At 36.5% G+C, this 19,961-nt stretch overlaps 2 protein-coding genes across 2 annotated transcripts; one reads left to right on the top strand and one right to left on the bottom strand.

Annotated features, from left to right (window-relative positions):
• The first annotated feature begins 7,180 nt into the window (after positions 1–7,180).
• LOC134262007 (uncharacterized protein K02A2.6-like) lies at positions 7,181–8,848 on the top strand. Its single transcript, XM_062744388.1, has one exon. The coding sequence runs from the start codon at positions 7,181–7,183 to the stop codon at positions 8,846–8,848; it is 1,668 nt and encodes a 555-aa protein (XP_062600372.1).
• A 9,510-nt stretch (positions 8,849–18,358) lies between these two features.
• LOC134262008 (uncharacterized) lies at positions 18,359–19,124 on the bottom strand. The gene is made up of 2 exons (XM_062744389.1): positions 18,794–19,124; positions 18,359–18,702 (listed from the first exon to the last, which is right to left on the bottom strand). The coding sequence occupies exons 1-2, from the start codon at positions 19,122–19,124 to the stop codon at positions 18,359–18,361; spliced, it is 675 nt and encodes a 224-aa protein (XP_062600373.1).
• Between the last annotated feature and the right edge of the window lie 837 nt (positions 19,125–19,961).

Raw genomic sequence — 19,961 nt, forward strand, 5'->3', positions numbered from 1 at the left:
TTAATTTAATACTATATCCTGATTGCACTGAAAATAGACTGTGTAGTAATAATGGAAACATAGTTTAATTATCTGAATTTGTCTTCTGTTTTGCTTTACAATGTTGGCCTTCATCAATTCTCATAGATAGAAAGATCATGTCAAATGGCCTCTGTGTAACACCAGAAGCAGACACAGTCAGAAATAGATGGCTTTTCGTGGTAACATGAAATAATTTTACATAAGAATCCATAACATATAGATCGGTGGATTTTTTTTTTCATTGTCAAACACACCCATTCAGTGTACCACCTGTGTAAGTTGGAATGTTCTCAAAAGAATAAATTAACAATGGATAGAAGTCCTATCAAATAAAAGAAATTTACATACGCGATTCGAACAAAAATTTTAATAGGAGGATTGTCAAGATAGGAGGATGTGACATTACTGCTATCAGGGGCCCTTATATCACGACGAATAAGTTTAAATCTACAACGATTTTCATAGTTTTCAAACACGAGTGAGTAATCATGACACCTTTTGATTTCACTGCATAAATGTGGCCTGGTTTGTGACAATATGTTTTTTTTTATGAAAGAAAATGGGTGGGTCTTGTCCAAGGAGTTTACCTTATATGCAATATTATTATTTCGCTTATTTCGCTTAATTCAGATAAACAGTGATTTTTAAGAAAACTGTGTATATTTATATGAAAAATTACTAAAACGTGCTCTAAACCTACAATTGTACTATTTGTCTATCCTCATACTCACGCATGCTATATATGTGTTTTTATTTGTCATCATTGTAGTTTACATTTATATCTCGCTATACAATTGTAAAATTGTGGAGATCAATAAAATTCAGTTCAGTTCAGTTCAGTTCTTACCGAAAACAATTATCCAATCCGTTGACAGACTAACTATACCTTCACGTTTACATTTTATCACAGCAACGTGGTTTAGGTTATTATTTGCCTTTTTTCCCTCTTCTACCATTCAAACCTTTAATTGTCAGTCAAGGTTGTTTATACTTGATAGTTGATAATACCATTGATTTTTCAAAGTTTACGGATTTGGGTCAGGAAATGCACATGGAACATGTATTTGCGAATATTCGGCTAATATTACTTGTAGACCTATGGCTTGCGAATAATCCACCAAAAACTTCACAATACTTTGAACTATGAACATGTTTATTTATTAGGCATGGCAATTTGTAATCGGTTAATCGATTACTCGGTCGGAACGATGGCAATCGGTTGGAAAATCTGTAATGGGTTAGTCGGAAAAAATAAGATTTATAAAAATTTGAACCCAATTTTGTTAAAAAAATTCATTTTTGAAAAAATAAATCTTTGCATAAACGTTCATAATTCAGCATTTTCATATATCCAAGCTGGCTTGGGTGTATTTATGGTTACCTAGATTGAGATTGTAGGGTAATTGGTAAAATTGTGTTTGAAGTGTTAATTACTGTTAAAACACTAAGTCGTTACCCCGACTGTCCTGCGTTTCTTTAATGATAATCAAATTACCGTTAAGAATTACGAATTGGTATGTTTTTTCAGTTATGTATTCTATCGAATAAATTACTAAATAAACTGTGTAAAATAAGTGATGTATTTCAGACTTGGTTTTAATTATTAGAGAAAACCACACATATATAAATTTCTCAAAGTTTAATGGCGAATAATGGCCATGGCAGCACTACAATTTTTAGGAAATTACATTTAGTTACTGGTTACAATCGTAACCAAGGTTACCGACCCAAATACATTGGGCGATTTTGGCAACCCAGATGGCAAATGGCAAATACATGTTAATGAAAATCATCATGAAGTAGGCAAATATAGAAATGAATATGAAATAGGCAAATATACAAATGAAGCTGTTAAGCAACCTACTGGCAAATAATACATTGCAAATGTTTCATCCAGTCTGACACAAATAATCAAGTTGAAATTTCACACATATTGAAAATTATTATGTACAGTTGTAGGGAGCCCTGGGAACAGATGCTCACTAAATATAACCCTATTTAAGTTCAGCTAAAGATTGCATAGTCTTATTCCATCCGTTATACCGGGAATCGTACGAAAATCAGTCACATGTAATACAACAGTGAGCTCTGGGGCAAGATACTCACTACACATATAAATCACTATTCAAGTCCACCAACAGATTGTGGAACGCATCTAGAGAATTGTATCTTTATTTTTGCGGGTACAGTAACAGTTGGTTACATCAACAGCCATCGGAGGTTACAGCCATGTAGTGCGCCATGACGAAGTTAGTTGTTGAACTATGAGATGTACAAGGTACACATATAAATCACTATTCAAGTCCAAAGACAGATTTTTGAACGCATCTAGAGAGTTGTAACTTCGTTGGTGCGAGTACGGTAACAGTTGGTTACATCAACAGCCATCGGAGGTTACAGCCATGCAGTGTGCCATGACGAAGTTAGGTGTTGAACTACAAGATGTACAAAGCTGAAAATAGAAAAATTCAGGCAGCAGAAAATTGACACAAAACAGACAATTTATTTTATATATTCATACATTACATACAGGGTGTTGGTGGGTGGGGAATTTTTTAACACAATATAAAATAAATAAACAAATTTTTATCTTGAGATGCAGGATATGTCTGCTCCCCTTCTTTCTCTAACGGAAAAGGAAGTCCTAAGGATTCGACTAAAATAACAAAAGTTGAAAGAACGGGGAAATACTAATGACCGAATAACCACGAATATGGGCCTCTCTAATAACGCGATTTAATTTTCAGCAATTAAATCGAATTATTAGAGAAAACCACACATATATAAATTTCTCAAAGTTTAATGGCGAATAATGGCCATGGCAGCACTACAATTTTCAGGAAATTACATTTAGTTACTGGTTACAATCGTAACCAAGGTTACCGACCCAAATACATTGGGCGATTTTGGCAACCCAAATGGCAAATGGCAAATACATGTAAATGAAAATCATCATGAAATGGGCAAATACATTGGGCGATTTTGACAACCCAAATGGCAAATGGCAAATACATGTTAATGAAAATCATCATGAAATAGGCAAATATAGAAATGAATATGAAATAGGCAAATATACAAATGAAGCTGTTAAGCAACCTACTGGCAAATAATACATTGCAAATGTTTCATCCAGTCTGACACAAATAATCAAGTTGAAATTTCACACATATTGAAAATTATTATGTACAGTTGTAGGGAGCCCTGGGAACAGATGCTCACTAAATATAACCCTATTTAAGTTCAGCTAAAGATTGCGCCAATGGACACTATGTGTCCACCGCCACAATGGCGGTAGCTGAACGCTTATGATACCCCCCCCTCCTTTTTAAAGAAAGGCAAAGCAAATAAATTAACATTGCATACCAAGACAAATGAGTATAAAACAATCGCATTAGCTACATCTATTGTGTGTCTATTTTAGTGTGCTTTACATTATTTAGTCAGTGAAATAGAGTGCCATGGCCATTAAAGCCCACCCTTGACATTTTAAAATTATGCAATGCTTTCCTCAAAGTTTCAGCAAATATCTCATTGCCTTGCTCTGAACAGTGCACACCATCCTCTTAAAGTAAAGTATGATCAACCAAAGTAAACTCTGGGCAACAAATATATCCCCCTTGATGGGCCAACAACAAAGCTATAAACTCGAAACCCGTCTTTAGTAAGAGCATGGTTGTCCCTAGCATTGCGCCAAATCAATCTAGGTAATATCTGAAACCAAATAATTTTCAATAATTGGTGTTTGGTAACAGAACTAAAATTGAATCAAAAGAATTATTTATGCTATAATGCAAAACACATGATGGAATTTGACCAATGCCGTTGCCATCGCAATGTAGAACCAGATTATTATTGTGGGATATCTTCATACCTTAACATTAATTTGATTTTTGGGAGGAGATGTCACCCTCTCATGCCGCTTTTTCCCTGCCACCAGATATTAGCTTTCAATGCGGATAACCCAAAATTGGACCCCCCATTTTTTCTAGCATAACCAAAACCTGAAGTCTCTGTCGAGACTGTAGCTCTACTGGTTTATACTGAAAACAAAGGAAGAGAAAGGTAGCAGTTGGGACTTGAAACTTTAAAACAGCATAAATAGAAAAATGATCCTTGCCACTCATCAAAATAAACCGATGCACAGAATTATGTATCCTAGCATAGTCAACCTGTGTGCCAAGTTATCTCGAAATAAGACCAAAACTGTAGGAGGAGTAGTATTTTGAAAGAATTTCACAGAAATTTCAATTCTTAGTAACCATGGCAGCACCATTTATTGAAATCCCAAAATCATGCCATAATATTGACGACAGAAATTTCTATTCTTAGTAACCATGGCAGCACCATTCATTGAAATCCCAAAATCATGCCATAATATTGACGATCCAAAAATATATACAGTGTGTATTCTTACACCCTCTGAAATATTTGAAAACAAAAATGATCATATTTAAAATAAGATTTAGCATAAAGGTATTAGAAAACCTATCAAGCTATACTGCTTGAGGTGCTTAAGAAGTAATACAAACATTTGAGTCTTTAGCCATCAATGAATTTGAGATTGGTATTCTTATTTATCTCTTGTAAGCTTTTGATCCCCAACGACCTAATTCTTGATATAATTGTCAATCTAGCATCTACAGAACTTTGCAGTCTTGACATGCTTACTACCATATTTTACATAAAAAAGTCTCAAGTACCATCAAGTTTACATTTAAAGCTTGTACAGATATGTTCTTACCGTAGAGTATGACAGATACTTTAATGAACAGCTAGCCATAAATTCTATTATCTATTTTTCATTAGGATGCCAAATCGGATGTGACCCACAAGATAATAAGACAAGCCTTGAACTGTATATTGTTTAAACTGGAACAAGCTAAAAAAGTTATGTCCCTGATTACTTCAGTACCAACCCATTCACTTGTTCTCTTAAAAAACAACCAATGATTCTTAAAGAAAGCACCACAACCTAATTCTGAATTCCATGCACTATCAGTAAATAATTGGAGTTGATCATCATCTACTCAGTCGATTTGTGGAAAGTAACAGGAGCCATTGAACAAATCTAAGTCCTCCTTAACCACCACAGAAACCCTAAAAAAATGATGTGGTTTACAGACCCCTTGCATGATGTCATATAATGCCTAGTGAATGCCCGGCCTGACAGAATGGCACACTAACCAAAATTCAATAAACATGCAAGAGCCTTAAATTCCTTTAGAGTAGCCTTCTTTCTGGACATAAAACTGTTGATCAAATCCTTTAAACTATTCTACTTATCAACTGGGATCCTTAACATCATTTCAAACGAATCTAACTGAAAACCCAAAAAGGTAGGGGAGTGGAAGGTCACACTTTTTTATCATCAACTATTGGGGGGACACCTAACTGCTAGCATAGCCCCACAAAGAATGATATGATTTCATCACATATATTCCTACCTGCCCTACCTGGAAACAAAAATCATCTAAGTAATGCACAACAGATTTCTGTCCAGACTGTTGCTTCAATATCCATTCCAAATATGATGAAAATTCATAAAATAGACTACAAGACACCACAAAATATTTATTTAAAACCTAAAAGCTCAAAGATCTGCCGGTGAACAGAAAGCAACCTAAATGCAGACTTCAGGTCCATTTTTCCCAATTCAAGGTTCCCTTACCCAAAAAACTTAGTAACCTAACCGCATCATCTAATGAGGATTAATTGACTGAGGAGAAAGATGGATCAATAAAGGAATTAACACTTAAGTTTTCCAGTTAAGATAAATGATGAATCAACTTAAATAATCCATCTTTTTTTCGGTACTAAACCTACAGGTGAATTAAAGCCTAAGACTGGGAAAGGGTCTTGAATGGAATGGGCCAGTAACTCTTCCAGCATTGATTTTTAAAACTTTCTTCAGAATCCCAAGATCATTACCTCTAGCTGACTTTAAATTAAAACAATTAGTAGCTACCCTTTTGACCATTAATTTAGAAACCTTCATAAAACCCCTTTGGCAAAATTTCTTAACTCTTCCTATTATAATCAGAGTTTTGTAAATAAGCTGCATAAACTTCTACTTTAACTGGGGAATAACCTAGGTCCTGCAGATTGTGTTGCACTGGGGGATCATGCTCAAGGCTGGGGTAGTCTTGGTGAAGGTCCCTGGTTCCTGTATTATAATGGGTATCTTTGACCTGAAAAATCTCTAGAAGCACATTGATATTTAGCAGACAGGCCTTTTTGCATGGATGAGGCCCGCTACAGTTCAAACATTTATGTAATTAATGGCACTGCTGTTTCACACAAACCCGATAGTTGTTATAGTCATAAAATTTAACACCCCCCCCCCCCCCCCCCCACAGAAGGTTTTTGCACCGGACCAATAAACGATGCAATTGCTCATTTTAATTACAATCAATTATATAATCTTTCCTATCATGAGAGAAATACTATAATAATATGGATTTATGTCTTTAATTTAACTTTTTTTTAAAATTACAATCAATCAACATATGTAACCTTTGCCATCGAAAGAGAAGAAAGGAAAGGTTATGTGCAAGTGAATGGAACTTGTCTGTATATTATATATTTTGTACATAATGAGTTGATATGATAGAAGTCATCATTAATCACTAGGAATTTATTTGAATCTAAGAATTTGATGTTTCACACTTAAGGAGGCTTGGGGGTCAACAAGTTAACCATAAGATACAACTCCAATTTTAAGATATGATATCTTAAGCTATCAACTATCATTTGGAAAATAAAAAAAAAGTTTTAGTTGTAATGTTTTGGAATTTACTAGAATTGTATCACAATCTGTTTATAATTGATTTGACACGTAAGCAAAGTTAGCTCTCTGATTCTCACAGAGTTCAGTAACCTACTGACATTATTCTGAAATTGAGTCACCTACCTTTCCTGTTTCCCAGGCTCCAAAGACTATAAAATATAAAATGATTTTGGTACAAAGACACTTACTTGCTGACTGATATCCAATGTAGTCAGGCTGTATATATTTGTGCTTATTAGATAAACTATATAAAATATATTCCGGTGTTGTTTCTGATATATTACAATGGCGACGAGGATGTACAAAACATGTTAACTCTGTGATTTAATTCGTTGGAGAAGTTAAATCTGAGATTCAATTAAATTTGAAGATATGGCAGCGAAAATCGATTTACCTTGTGTACCTCAGTTCGTGATAGGAGGAGAACTTACAAATGTAGCCCAAAGATGGGAAGATTGGATGAAGAGATTCAAATATTATATGGAAGCATCCGGAGTTACTACTCAGAAACAAAAACGTGCGCTTCTCCTACATTTAGTAGGACCTGAAGTTCAGGACATATATGATACTATTGAACATACAGGTGAGAACTTCGATGATACAGTTAATGATTTAAATACCTACTTTGCACCCAGAAAAAACGTTGCTTTCGAAAGACATATGTTTCGTCAGGCATCACAGAATGAAAATGAAACAGTTACAAATTTTGTGACACGATTGCAAAAACTGGCAATATCTTGTGACTTTGGAGCGGCAAAAGATGACAATATCCGTGATCAGGTCATCGATAAATGCAAATCAAGAGCACTAAGAAGAAGATTTCTGCGAGAAAAAGAACTCAACTTGATGAAAGTACTGAACATATCAAGGACCGTAGAAATGTCAGATAGACAGGCACAGAAAATGGAAGAAAATCCAGCTATTCCACAGGAGGTCAACAAAATTAACCAACAGATGAAATCGAAAAAGTTTCCAAATTTCGAAAAACCAAAACCAAGTCGTGCATGGGAACGGAATGGCAGAGGTCATGGAACACAACATTCTGGAAACAAAGGACCCGGAGGGCAACACCAATTCCCTAGAAACAACCATCGATGTTACAGATGCGGAAATCAAGGTCATTTTGGTCGTGACTGCAGAATAACACGGGGGAAAAAGTGCAATAAATGTGGAAATGAAGGTCATTTTGCAAAAGTGTTCAACACCAAGCGCCTTAATTGCGTTGTTGAAAATACTAACCCTGAATTCGCCTTCAGTGTATCTAAAAATAAAACACCTACAATCAAAGTTAAAATCAACAACAAAGATGTAAGTGTTATCATTGATACTGGAGCTAGTGTCAACATTCTGGACGGAGTAACATTTCGAACCTTGTTCCCGGACAATAAAGCTTTGAAACACCCAACATCAGAAATTTTTGCATACGGATCACCAAAACCACTGAAACAACTTGGTATCATTACGACAGAGTTGAAACATAACGGCGAATCTATTCGAACAACTTTCCATGTCATTCCCGGAAAATATGGAAACTTGATCAACAAAACAACAGCTGAGCAATTAAAGCTGATTAAACTGAAGCAGCATTTCATCCAAGAGATAACAAAAGAAGCTTCCACAATAGTTCAGGAATACAGTGACCTATTCGTTGGACTTGGAAAACTTAAGAAATTTCAACTCAAGTTACACGTAGACAACACAGTACGACCAGTAACTCAACCCATACGCCGTCTGCCATATCACATGCGTGAAGCTGTTGGAAACAAAATTGATGAATTGGAAAATTTAGATGTAATTGAAAAAGTTGAGGGACCGACACCATGGGTTTCACCTCTTGTTTGCATACCAAAACCGAAGCAAAACGACGTGCGAATCTGTGTGGATATGCGTCAAGCAAATAATGCGATAATGCGGGAACGATTTCCTATTCCGAATGTAGAAGAAACACTACAAGAAATGAATGGGACAACATGTTTCTCAAAACTTGATCTTAAATCGGGATTTCATCAGATTGAATTAGAGCCAATTCAAGAAACGTAACAACTTTTGTCTGCCACAAAGGTTTGTACAGGTACAAATGGCTCATGTTTGGAATTTCGTGTGCACCGGAAATTTACCAACGAATAATACAGCAAGTCTTACAAGGGATCACAGGCTGTAAGAATATATCAGACGATATTATTGTCTTCGGCAAAACAAAAGAAGAACATGATAAAGCGCTTCGGGAAGTTTTCAATAAACTTAAATAAATATATGGGACACATATTGTCGACGTCCAAAGAAGGAATTAAAGTCGACCAAGAGAAAGTCAAAGCGGTTCAGGAAGCAAAACAACCCAGTAATGCACAAGAAGTCCGCAGTTTCCTTGGACTCGTCAATTACTGTGCAAGATTTATTCCGAATTTAGCAACAATAGCTGAGCCAATCCGTAAGCTGACACGCAAGTCAACAAAATGGGAGTGGGGAAACACGGAAACAAAAGCTTTCGTCCAACTAAAAGAGTTATTAACATCATCAGAAGTTATGGCGTACTACAAACTAAGTGCAGAAACAAGACTAATTGTAGATGGAAGTCCTTATGGACTCGGAGCAATATTAGAACAAAAACAAGATGACGGAGAATTTCTTCCAGTGGCTTACGCAAGTCGTACCCTCACTGACACGGAGCGACGGTACTCTCAAACAGAACGAGAAGCACTGTCAATCGTATGGGCATGTCAACGATTTCAAACGTATTTGTATGGAGTAGATTTTACCATCTTGACAGATCACAAACCCCTTACCTACATATTTACACCAAAACACAAACCACCTGCTAGAATAGAACGATGGATCATGAAACTACAACCATTTAAATTTACTGTAATCTATACTCCCGGAAGCCAAAACGCAGCTGATGTACTTTCACGCCAGGAAAATGCAAACAATAATACTCCGACTCAAGAACAAACAAGCGCAGAAGACTATGTCAAGTTCGTAATCGAACACGCAGTACCAAAAGCAATGACCATAGAGGAAATCGAGCGCGAATCCGAAAATGACCCTACGCTGCAACAAGTACGGGAAAACATCGCTTCAGGAACTTGGACCAAATCGGACAAAATTTTACCTTTTTACCATATCCGATCAGAGTTATCAGTTCGAGGACCGATTATACTAAAACAGGCTCGAATGATCATCCCACAATCCCTGCGGAAGAGAACACTAGAAATCGCACATGAGTCACATCAAGGAGTCGTTAAAACAAAGGCACTATTTCGAGAAAAAGTTTGGTGGCCAAAAATGGACGAAGATGTTGAAACCGCTGTATTGTCATGTCATGCATGTCAAATGGTATGTAAATCAAATCAAAGAGCACCCGTTACGATGACAGACCTACCCACAGGACCCTGGAAAAAATTAGGAATGGATTTATGCGGACCATTCCCAACAGGAGAACAAGTATTAGTAATAGTTGATTACTATACCAGATACCCAGAAATCGAAATCATGAAGTCTGTAACTTCAGAAGCTATTATTAGACGACTAGTGAGAATTTTTGCAACCTATGGATTACCAGAAGAAATAGTCACAGACAACGGCAGACAATTCATATCAGATGAATTTGAAAATTTCTTAGCGCGGAACGGAATTAAACATCACAGAACTCTACCGTACTGGCCTCAAGCTAATGGAGAGGTTGAAAGGTTTAATGCAACACCAAAGAAATCTGCACAAATCGCAAAAGTAGAGCGCAAGGATTGGAGATTTGAAATATATAAATTTCTCCTAAATTATCGGAATACACCGCACAGCACGACAGGAGAATCACCTGCAAAATTAATGTTCGGCAGAGAATTGAGAACAAGAATTCCACAATTGCCACATTATCAAAGGAACAGAATTCTTAACCGTCGGGACAGAAGAAATAAAATTCGAATTAAAACATATGCAGACCAATTGCTCAACGCAAAATCTGGCAAATTGCTTGCGGGGGAGAAAGTGCTGATAAAGAACAATATGCCAAAATCCAAGTTAGACACAAAATGGAATGGACCGTTCACAGTTATATCTCACGAGGGCAATACTGTGAAAATTGACATTAATGGTAGAGCTACTTATCGAAACATCAACCACGTGCGACCCTTTAACGGCACGTGACAATGACAGTTTTATTAAACAAACATTTGTTGCTGAAGCGAAGGCACTTGACTCTTGAGAAAATGTTTAACCTCATTTTAAAATTTTTGTATGTCCATCTGTTAAGTATAAATTCAAAGAGGGGAGGATTGTAATGTTTTGGAATTTACTAGAATTGTATCACAATCTGTTTATAATTGATTTGACACGTAAGCAAAGTTAGCTCTCTGATTCTCACAGAGTTCAGTAACCTACTGACATTATTCTGAAATTGAGTCACCTACATTTCCTGTTTCCCAGGCTCCAAAGACTATAAAATGATTTTGGTACAAAGACACTTACTTGCTGACTGATATCCAATGTAGTCAGGCTGTATATATTTGTGCTTATTAGATAAACTATATAAAATATATTCCGGTGTTGTTTCTGATATATTACATTAGTTTTTAAAATTTGATGATTTTCATATGTTTTGCAAACTTGGTACAAAGCATCCTTGGGTAATAGGGAGTTTAAATTCTTGCATTGAAGTGCCAAGCTCTGTTACAAGGGTAGATACTCAAGAGATGACAAAAATAAGGTGGGGTCATTAAAAAATCTTCTCAAGAACCACTGGGCCAGAAAAGCTGAAAGTTATTTTGAAGCATTCTGATGTAGTATAGATTCTCAATTGTCAAAATTATGACCCCCAGGGGTAGGGTGGGCCCACATCAAGGAATCAGAGTTTTGCATTTAAATAAACATGTATTGGGAAAAATCTTCATATATCTTCTCAAGAATCAATAGGTCAGAAAAGCTGATACTAAATTACATGGGAGTATCCTGGGGTGGTGCAGATTCTGAATTGTTAAAATCACGACTTTTTGGGGGGTAGGGGTGTGTGGGGTGAGGACTGATAGGGCGTGACCACAATAAGTATTATTTACAGAGGGGAATCTGGTAAAGATTAGCATCACCAAAGTTTCAAAGGTGAGCAAGGTATATTTTTTCTACTTTTATTTAAAATTTTGCTGAAATTTGCCAAGATCAATGTAACTTAATGAGTTTACGTAACAAAAAGGTTATTTTTATGAACAATATGATACTTACAAATGTATTTGCAATACATGAATTGGAAGTTCTAAAATAAGACTCCTTCAAGAGTCACTAGCATAGAAACTATTTGAAAAATTCTTTAAATCCTATCAAAATCTGAACGTGTAATTTTACAATCGTCTAATAAGCCATTTTTCAAACTACGAGAGCAAAAATTGTGTGGTCAAATTTGTATATTATAATATTTGAATCCTACAACAAAATATCAAAGTTTCACAAAATTAAAAATGAGAGGAAAAAATTAGCTTATCTATTGTGCTCTACATTAAGGTTCCTTTAAAAGAAATAAATACATATAACTCTTTTAGTAGTGTTGAAAATGTCTTAATGATATATAAATCTATAAATGATGATCAATTAGAGTCCATTTTTATCGAGGAAAAATTATCTTCACAAAGGAATGCTGAGAAAAATAAGTTGGCTGCACTGTCTTGTATACATCTGTAGGAATGGCGAAATTGCAGTACATATGGTCTAAAAGGGATCCTGAGATTTGTGTTGGACTGTCAATGATCTGTTGGAAGCCAGAGGATGCAAAGAATGTTTCCAATAGCTTCTGCGATGGTGACTCTTGAAGGAGATTTACATTGAAATCTCCAGAAATAAGAGTTGGTATGTTTAGATGAGGAATGTTTTTCATAACATTGTCCATGTGGGTTAGGTAAATGTCTAATGTTTGATTTGGAGGTCTGTATGTGACAACGAAACAGAATCTCAAAGATGAATTCCTGTTAAATAATACAAGAGCAATGCACTCAACAGGTATATGACAGATCTGACAAATAAATTCTACACAATAATGATCACTAACATACACAGCTACACCTCCATGAGCAGAATGCTGTGTTCTAGATGTTGGAGGAGTTGTATTTTCCAAGGTGTGGTGTCTGTCTTTGCGGAAGATATGGTGATTTTTCCAACCATAATCACTGTCGCTGTCAGACGGCATTAAGAATGTCTCTGTAACTCCTAAAATATGAGCAGATCTGGCAGATGGATGGTTGATAACATCAACGAAATGTCTGTGCAATGATTGTGCATTGACTGCTGATATGCTGATCATCGAGTTGGAATCTGGTAGATATGATAGGGTAACAGGAGGAAAGAACTTCATGGAGTTCATGAGCCTTTCCATTTCAGCAATGGTCTTGGCATTGGTTTTGATTTTTTGGCTGTCAAAATTCACAAGATACAAGCCATTCAATGATTTTACTCTACTTAAAGCAACATAGAGCTGTCCTGGCTGGAACAGGCCATTGCAGTGTATAACAATGCTGTTCAATGTCTCTCCTTGCACCTTATGAATAGTGGTTGCCCAAGCAAGCGTGAGAGGAAAATGAAACCGGACTGCATGCACAGTTGAGTGTTTGCCTAACTGCACTTGAACCTGTTGTCAAACAATAGGTACAACTGTTGACTGATGCTGAAGATGGCGTCCGTATAAAATCCTGGTCTGATGTCCAATATTTGGGTTCTCAAATTCAATAAGAATAAAATTTGGTGTGTAGTTGTCATCTGCAGTAGTTGGCGGTCTTCGTATAAATCCTTTCACTGTTCCTTTAGCTCCATTTACCAAACCATCAGCTGTACTAATATTGTATGTCAGCATGATTCTAGCTCCTACAGCTAAATGAAGAGTTGAGCGTAAGCCTCCTGTTTCTGTTGCCTTATCTGAGAGATTTACAGCAATGGCACCTGTTGTAACATCCTTCTTTGAGTCTTGTGCTCTCACAACAAATTTTGAGGTTGAAAGTGATTCCAGTTTCTTGTTGTTGTAACTGTCTACTGCTTTGTTTGTGATGTAAACTTGGAGGATGTCTTCTGGAGGGTCATTTGTTTCCCTTGTACACAGTGTCCATACATCATCATTTGTGTGCTGTCCACTTCTTACACGGTTCAACAATCTGGCAAAAGATAAGTCATCTCTCTGCCTCATGATCTCTTGAAGTTCTACAATTTTAAAATGATTTTTCCATAGAGATCTATATAATCTTGCTATCTCTTCAGAAGGTTGATCAAAAAGAGCTCGCTGTGCAGGTGGAGGTAGTTGAAATAAATCTCCAAAGGTGAAGATGCTGAGTCCACCAAATATTTCAGAACTCCCTGTGATTTCTTGAAGACGGGGGTGTAGGAACAGAAGCATGTCAGCGCTTACCATTGATATTTCATCTATAATAACGACCTTCAGTGAACTAAGTTTGCATCTGAGTGTGTTCAATTTTTCTTGTGAGAGAGGCTTATATGTTGAAAACCCCTTCATTACAGGCAACAGAAAAGCAGAGTGTAAGGTCATGCCAAGCACATTAAAAGCTGCTGTGCCCGTAGGAGCTGCTGTAAGGACTGTTATTTCATCCGAGGTTTCTGTGACAGGTCGGAGTAAACGTAAAGCTGATTCTTGAATGGTTTTAATGAGATGAGACTTGCCAGTTCCTGCTCCGCCGCTGACAAATATGTGAAAAGCATCAGGTTTTGGAGGCATCTTTTTGCTTTGACATAACCTGGTACACCATGTGACAAAGAAATTGTGAACCAGAGTTTGCTCCTCATTCAGCGAGTGGATATGCTCTCTCCACTGGTGGTCTGTCAACCTGGAAGCTAGTACTTCATAAATGACTTGGGGAGATTCAAGTGATGGGTCTCCATTGGGAACTCTTTTTCTTCCTGGATCCATAAAATCAGCAATTTCATCATCCATAGAGCCTTCTCTAGCAGCATCAAGGTTTGCTTGCACTGTTTCTGGGGCCAGATGTCCCAATGCATCAGGATCAGGAGCACCATTTTCTTCAATGTCATCTAGTGCTTCTTCTTTTAACTGTGCATGTTTTTCAAATCTCAGCATCATAGCGTTGATTTGATCAGTGTACATTGTCAATTTTTTCTGGAAAAAATCTCCTTCAAATTCACAAGGTCCAATGTCTTTTTCCTCGTTTCTCCATGGGACATATAGCAACAATAATGCATAGGAATACTTCTCAGGATTCTTTTTCTGTGAGACCTTGTGTGTTCGTATGACTGCTGTCTTTTTTCTCCTCACCATTTTTTTCCATCTGTTAATGTGATGTAGTGTGGGGATTCCAGGTCATCCGCTATACCAATCACCTCTGGATTTGTGTCCTCAGAATCAAAATTTGAGTAGGATGTTGTGTATGTTACAGCAAATTCTGCTAAGCATATGTCTGACAGATAAAGTGGTCGCATAGAATATTTGTCAAGAAGACCAACTTGATAGATATCTTTATCATCATCTTCCATTTGTTCTATGACAGCTCTGGGTTTCAATAATTTCACTCTCTCTGTCGGTGGATTAGTTGAAACAAATATTCTTTGCCTGTCAAAATAGCACAATGGAAGTGACAACACTTGAAAAGTCGCCTCTTGAGCATTGACTTCTCTATGGGTCAGGAACTTGCTTGCTACAGTTCTTAGCTGTCGTGTTATATCCATGTTAGAACACTCCTTACTAATAGACTTCAGGAGATCTCCTAATGTTCTCTCTGCTTTGCTTATATATGAAGCAATATACATGATGCATGTATATGGGTTGCAGACAAGTTGGATGTCCATATTGGCCTTCCATAGTTTAAGAAGTGTAGGGTTGTAGTTGTTTACATACTTCTGGCTGGGTTGTCGTTTCATAATAATAGCATCTGTTTTTCTGCACTGAGAGAGTGCAGAATAGTAAAGTTTTTTTGGAAGTCCGATTTCTTTCAGTAGATGCTCTGTGGTCATATCTTCTCCCAGCTCATCCAGTTTGGCATATACGAGAGATAGTATTTCTTTCACTTGAGCATCTTTCATATTGGCTGGTTCACTGGATGGCGCTTATTGATTTTCATCTGTCTTTTTCACTGTTTTAATCATAATGGTTCTATCTGTTGGAGGCTTGGGAAATGAAAATCTACAGTTTTTGCCTGGTTTCCTGCATGAAGGAGAATGTACATGACTCTGAATTTTTTTTACCAATTCACAAAGCTCTTCATCATCTGTTGGTATATCACAGCTGACATACTGATCATGGAAATTTCTGATTTCTTCATCAATGGAATTCTTAAAGTCTGGTGTTCCTTCCACCCAGAATGCCATATGCGCATGGGGAGATCCCCTCTGTTGAAACTCAATTCTGTACATGTACATGGTGACTCTCCCAACAGGCTGCTGTGGACTGAGAAGGACATTTTTGATGAACTGCTTTAGTCTATAATCAAAATGTCTTGCAATAGTAACTGGATTTTGTCTGATCCATCTGCATCTCTCCTCCCATGTCATGTCTTTTACATCCTGGTCTTTGAAATTGTGTCCATATTGTCTTCCTATTATCTGTATCCCTTCTGGCCATTGCAGATCTGCTGCTGAGAGTGTAATAAACCATGTGAATGATCCCAGCTGCTTAACACAGGCAAGTAGTTCTAACAACATCTTGTCAAAGTATGCTGGAGAACCTCTGATTTGAGTAAGGAATTTGTAGCCATGATCTTTCAGAATCAATGCTGATAGCTGTGATGGATCTTTTGCAAGTCCAGCATTCAATTTTGAAGATGAAGCCTTCCTCATGGCTACAGATATGGAACCATTGATGTGTTGAAGATCTCTACTGTGTTGTGCGTAAAAAATGTAATCCGAGTTGCGAGCAAATCTGCCATCTCTATGTAAAAGTCTAGCATTAATATATCTACTGAGTGATAATTTAATTTTACGTTTTGTATCAAATCCAAATTTTCCATCTGGAAACAGTTTAGGGAAGGCAAAAACTTCATTGTTGTCATCGGTCAGAAGTGACACAGGTGTTTTTCCTTCACCATGTGCAATTGATATAATTTCATTTCCTCTGTACTCTTGCTGAATACATGTATCATAAGCAATGCCTCTTGTTTGAGATATGTTTTCAGCATTCAACAAATCATCATCCTCTCCTGACCATTCATCATCATCATTTCCTAAAGTACTGTGTTCATAAGCTCCATCACTACCATGAGTATTGTCTTCCTCATTATGTGGGTCTGTTCTCTGATCAGGATTCCCACTGTCATCATCCACTGATTCATTCTTTTTAGTATGTGGCTCTGTCAGTCTTTCCCACAATGATGGATTATCTCCAGCGGCCAAATCTTTCCAATTTTCTAAGACAGGAACATCTTTGTAAAATTCATTGTTTTCCTTGAAAAACAGTAATGATGATATAACTCTGTCTGGAGTTATATGCTGAAACTCAACATGACCTCTGTATTCTAGCTTTCTCTTCAGTTTGACTGGAATGAGTCCAGAGTTGGTGGGAAGTCTGGGTAACAAAGTACATGTCTGTGAACTATCCACAGGAACATTTACCACAGTGCCGTGTACAGCTTTTTGTCTTCCACGGGGTAGGGCAAGTATCTTCATGAATATGAGTCTTTGGGAAACTAGTCTGGCCTCAAAATCAGTTAATGATATCAAAGGTTCCTTTAGCTCAGTGAGGTGAAGTTCATTTACTGTTGCTTGTCCAGGTATTTTCTTCTTGTGCAGTGAAAGAATGCATGTTTTACATATGTAACTAATTCTTTCTGATCAAAAGACCAGCCTGGCAGTGCCTCATTCAAAATATCTGGATCAACTGTTTTGAACGTATTCTTGGTAATCTTATTTACAGTATGTTCATAGAGAAGCCGATTACAACATATGCATACAAACGAGGGTCCAGATTTGATTTTGTGAAGGAATGTCTGATATGGATTTTGAAGGTTTAGTTTTTTATTTACTGATTTTCTCTGCTGATCCCTTGTTCTGATTTCATTTTTTTTCTCATTAGGTAAGTGTTCTCTTTTGTCCTGTTTTCTCTTTTTTCAGATGCCTTCATGGTCTTCTTGATTTCTTCAGGTAAATGCTCTCTTTTTTCTTGTTTTCTTTTTCTATCTGATGTCTTTATGATTTCTTTGGTTTCTTAAGATAAATGCTCTCTTTTTTTCTTTTTTTTTCTTTTTCTATCTGATGTCTTTATGATTTCTTTGGTTTCTTTAGGTAAATGCTCTCGTTTGTCTTTTTTTCTCTTTTGATCTGAAGCCTTGATGATTTCTTTGGTTTCTTTAGGTAACTGCTCTATTTTGTCTTTTTTTCTCTTTTGATCTGAAGCCTTGATGGTCTTCTTGATTTCTTCAGGTAACTGCTCTATTTTGTCCTGTTTTCTTTTTCTTTCTGAAGCCTTGATGAACTGCTTGGTTCCTTCAGGTAACTGCTCTCTTAATATGTCTTTCTTTTTGTTTCTATCTGATATTCTGACAGAGTCTCTCAAATCAGAAGGCATTTTTTGACGATAGTTGGACAGCCGTTTTCGCTCTTTTGCTTTTAAAATGGTTTTTTTCTTTATCAGGTAAATTCCTTCTTTTGTCTTTTTTTTCTTTTTCTATCTGATGTTTTTATGATTTCTTTGGTTTCTTCAGGTAAATGCTCTCTTTTGTCTTTTTTTCTCTTTTGATCTGGAGCCTTTATGATTTCTCTGATTTCTTCAGGTAACTGCTCTCTTTTGTCCCGTCTTCTGTTTCGATCTGAAGCCTTGATGGTCTTCTTGATTTCTTCAGGTAACTGCTCTCTTATGTCCCGTTTTCTTTTTCTTTCTGATGCCTTTACGTTCTCCTTGATTTCTTCAGGTAACTGCTCTCTTATATCCCGTTTTCTTTTTCGATCTGATGCCTTGATGTTCTCCTTTATTTCTTTAGGTAAGTGTTCTCTTTTGTCTTGTTTCCTTTTTTATCTATGTCTTTTCTTTCTCTTTTCTGTTCATCTGACATTCCTTGTCTATACTTGGCCATTCTTTTCCTTGTTGATTCTTTTTTCCTCTTTGTTTTCCATTCATCTTTTGTTTTCTGATCAGTTTCCGACTGCTGTGAGGTCGAATGGAAATCTTTTTCATTTGCGGGGTCATTAAAACTATCAGTAGAATTTTTTTTTCTTCTTTTTGATCAGTCTGCATTTTACCATCTTGCATCATGGTAGGATCATACTTTTCTTCAGTGTCTGCTTTTAGCTTTGTATCATACGCCATCTCTGTATCTTCATTAGTTCTTTGAGTGGCATACAATCTCATTTGCTGTAATCTGGACCGATAGCTCTTTCTTTCACCTTGTTTTGGCATATTTATTGACTCTAAAAAAGGAGGGAAAAATAACTAAATTTTCAAAATACATGTATGACAAGCCCAAGGGGTTGAATGGCAATGATCAAGGGTGAACAATATGGAAAATTGGGTACTCAGTAGCAAATCATAGAGTACATCTATTTCATTGCTCAGCTGATACTTGTCATTACTAACTACAGTCACATTTGTCACTCACTGGTCAAGCAGAAAACCCATCACTTTCCCTCTAAGACTTGGACTCCTTAAATAACATTTATGCATAATGATCTATGATCTATATCTTTAAATATCTAATATCTATTATATACAGGTCTATCTTACTATTAACTAGTGCTAATTGTAACGGGAACCGTTACAGATGTTCCTCAAACGCTCCCCTACTCCCTTTTGGTGCCATAATACCTGTAAGCTTCATTAAAAAAGACAAAATTTATGCATTTTAGACTTTAACAACGTTTTCCCAGAAGGATATCAATTATATTCAAATTTTAGCATCGCATGTAAATGCATGTGCGTTATGACCATATCATCTTGTCTACACTATCTATATATTTTGATATACTATATATTAAAGCATTCAGTCCAAAAGTATTAAAAATCACTCATTTAAATGTATTTTTAATTTCACCTGTTCCAAATGCACGCACGTGCGTGCACGTGCATGATGACCATACCTTCTTGTAGGAGTTTTTTATAATCATCTATGTTTTAAATCCCATCCTGTTTGGTTGAAAAACAAGGGAGTTATAGCCATTTCAAGTTTCAGCCAATCAGATTGCAGCAAACGTGCATCCGCGTGATTTCATGAATTTTTTTCTATATTATATTGTAGGA

Source organism: Saccostrea cucullata, unplaced genomic scaffold (assembly GCF_032062105.1).
Source record: "Saccostrea cucullata isolate Sc308-1 unplaced genomic scaffold, CSIRO_AGI_Scuc_v1 ctg11851, whole genome shotgun sequence".
Taxonomy (NCBI): Eukaryota; Metazoa; Mollusca; class Bivalvia; order Ostreida; family Ostreidae; genus Saccostrea; species Saccostrea cuccullata.

Excerpts from the sequence above, each read along its gene's own strand:
- LOC134262008 (XM_062744389.1), bottom strand. The coding sequence starts at position 19,124 with ATGCCAAAACAAGGTGAAAGAAAGAGCTATCGGTCCAGATTACAGCAA. Across the intron at positions 18,703-18,793 it reads ACAAGGAAAAGAATGGCCAA|AAATAAAGGAGAACATCAAG; the intron begins GTATAGACAAGG and ends ACTTACCTAAAG.
- LOC134262007 (XM_062744388.1), top strand. The coding sequence starts at position 7,181 with ATGGCAGCGAAAATCGATTTACCTTGTGTACCTCAGTTCGTGATAGGA.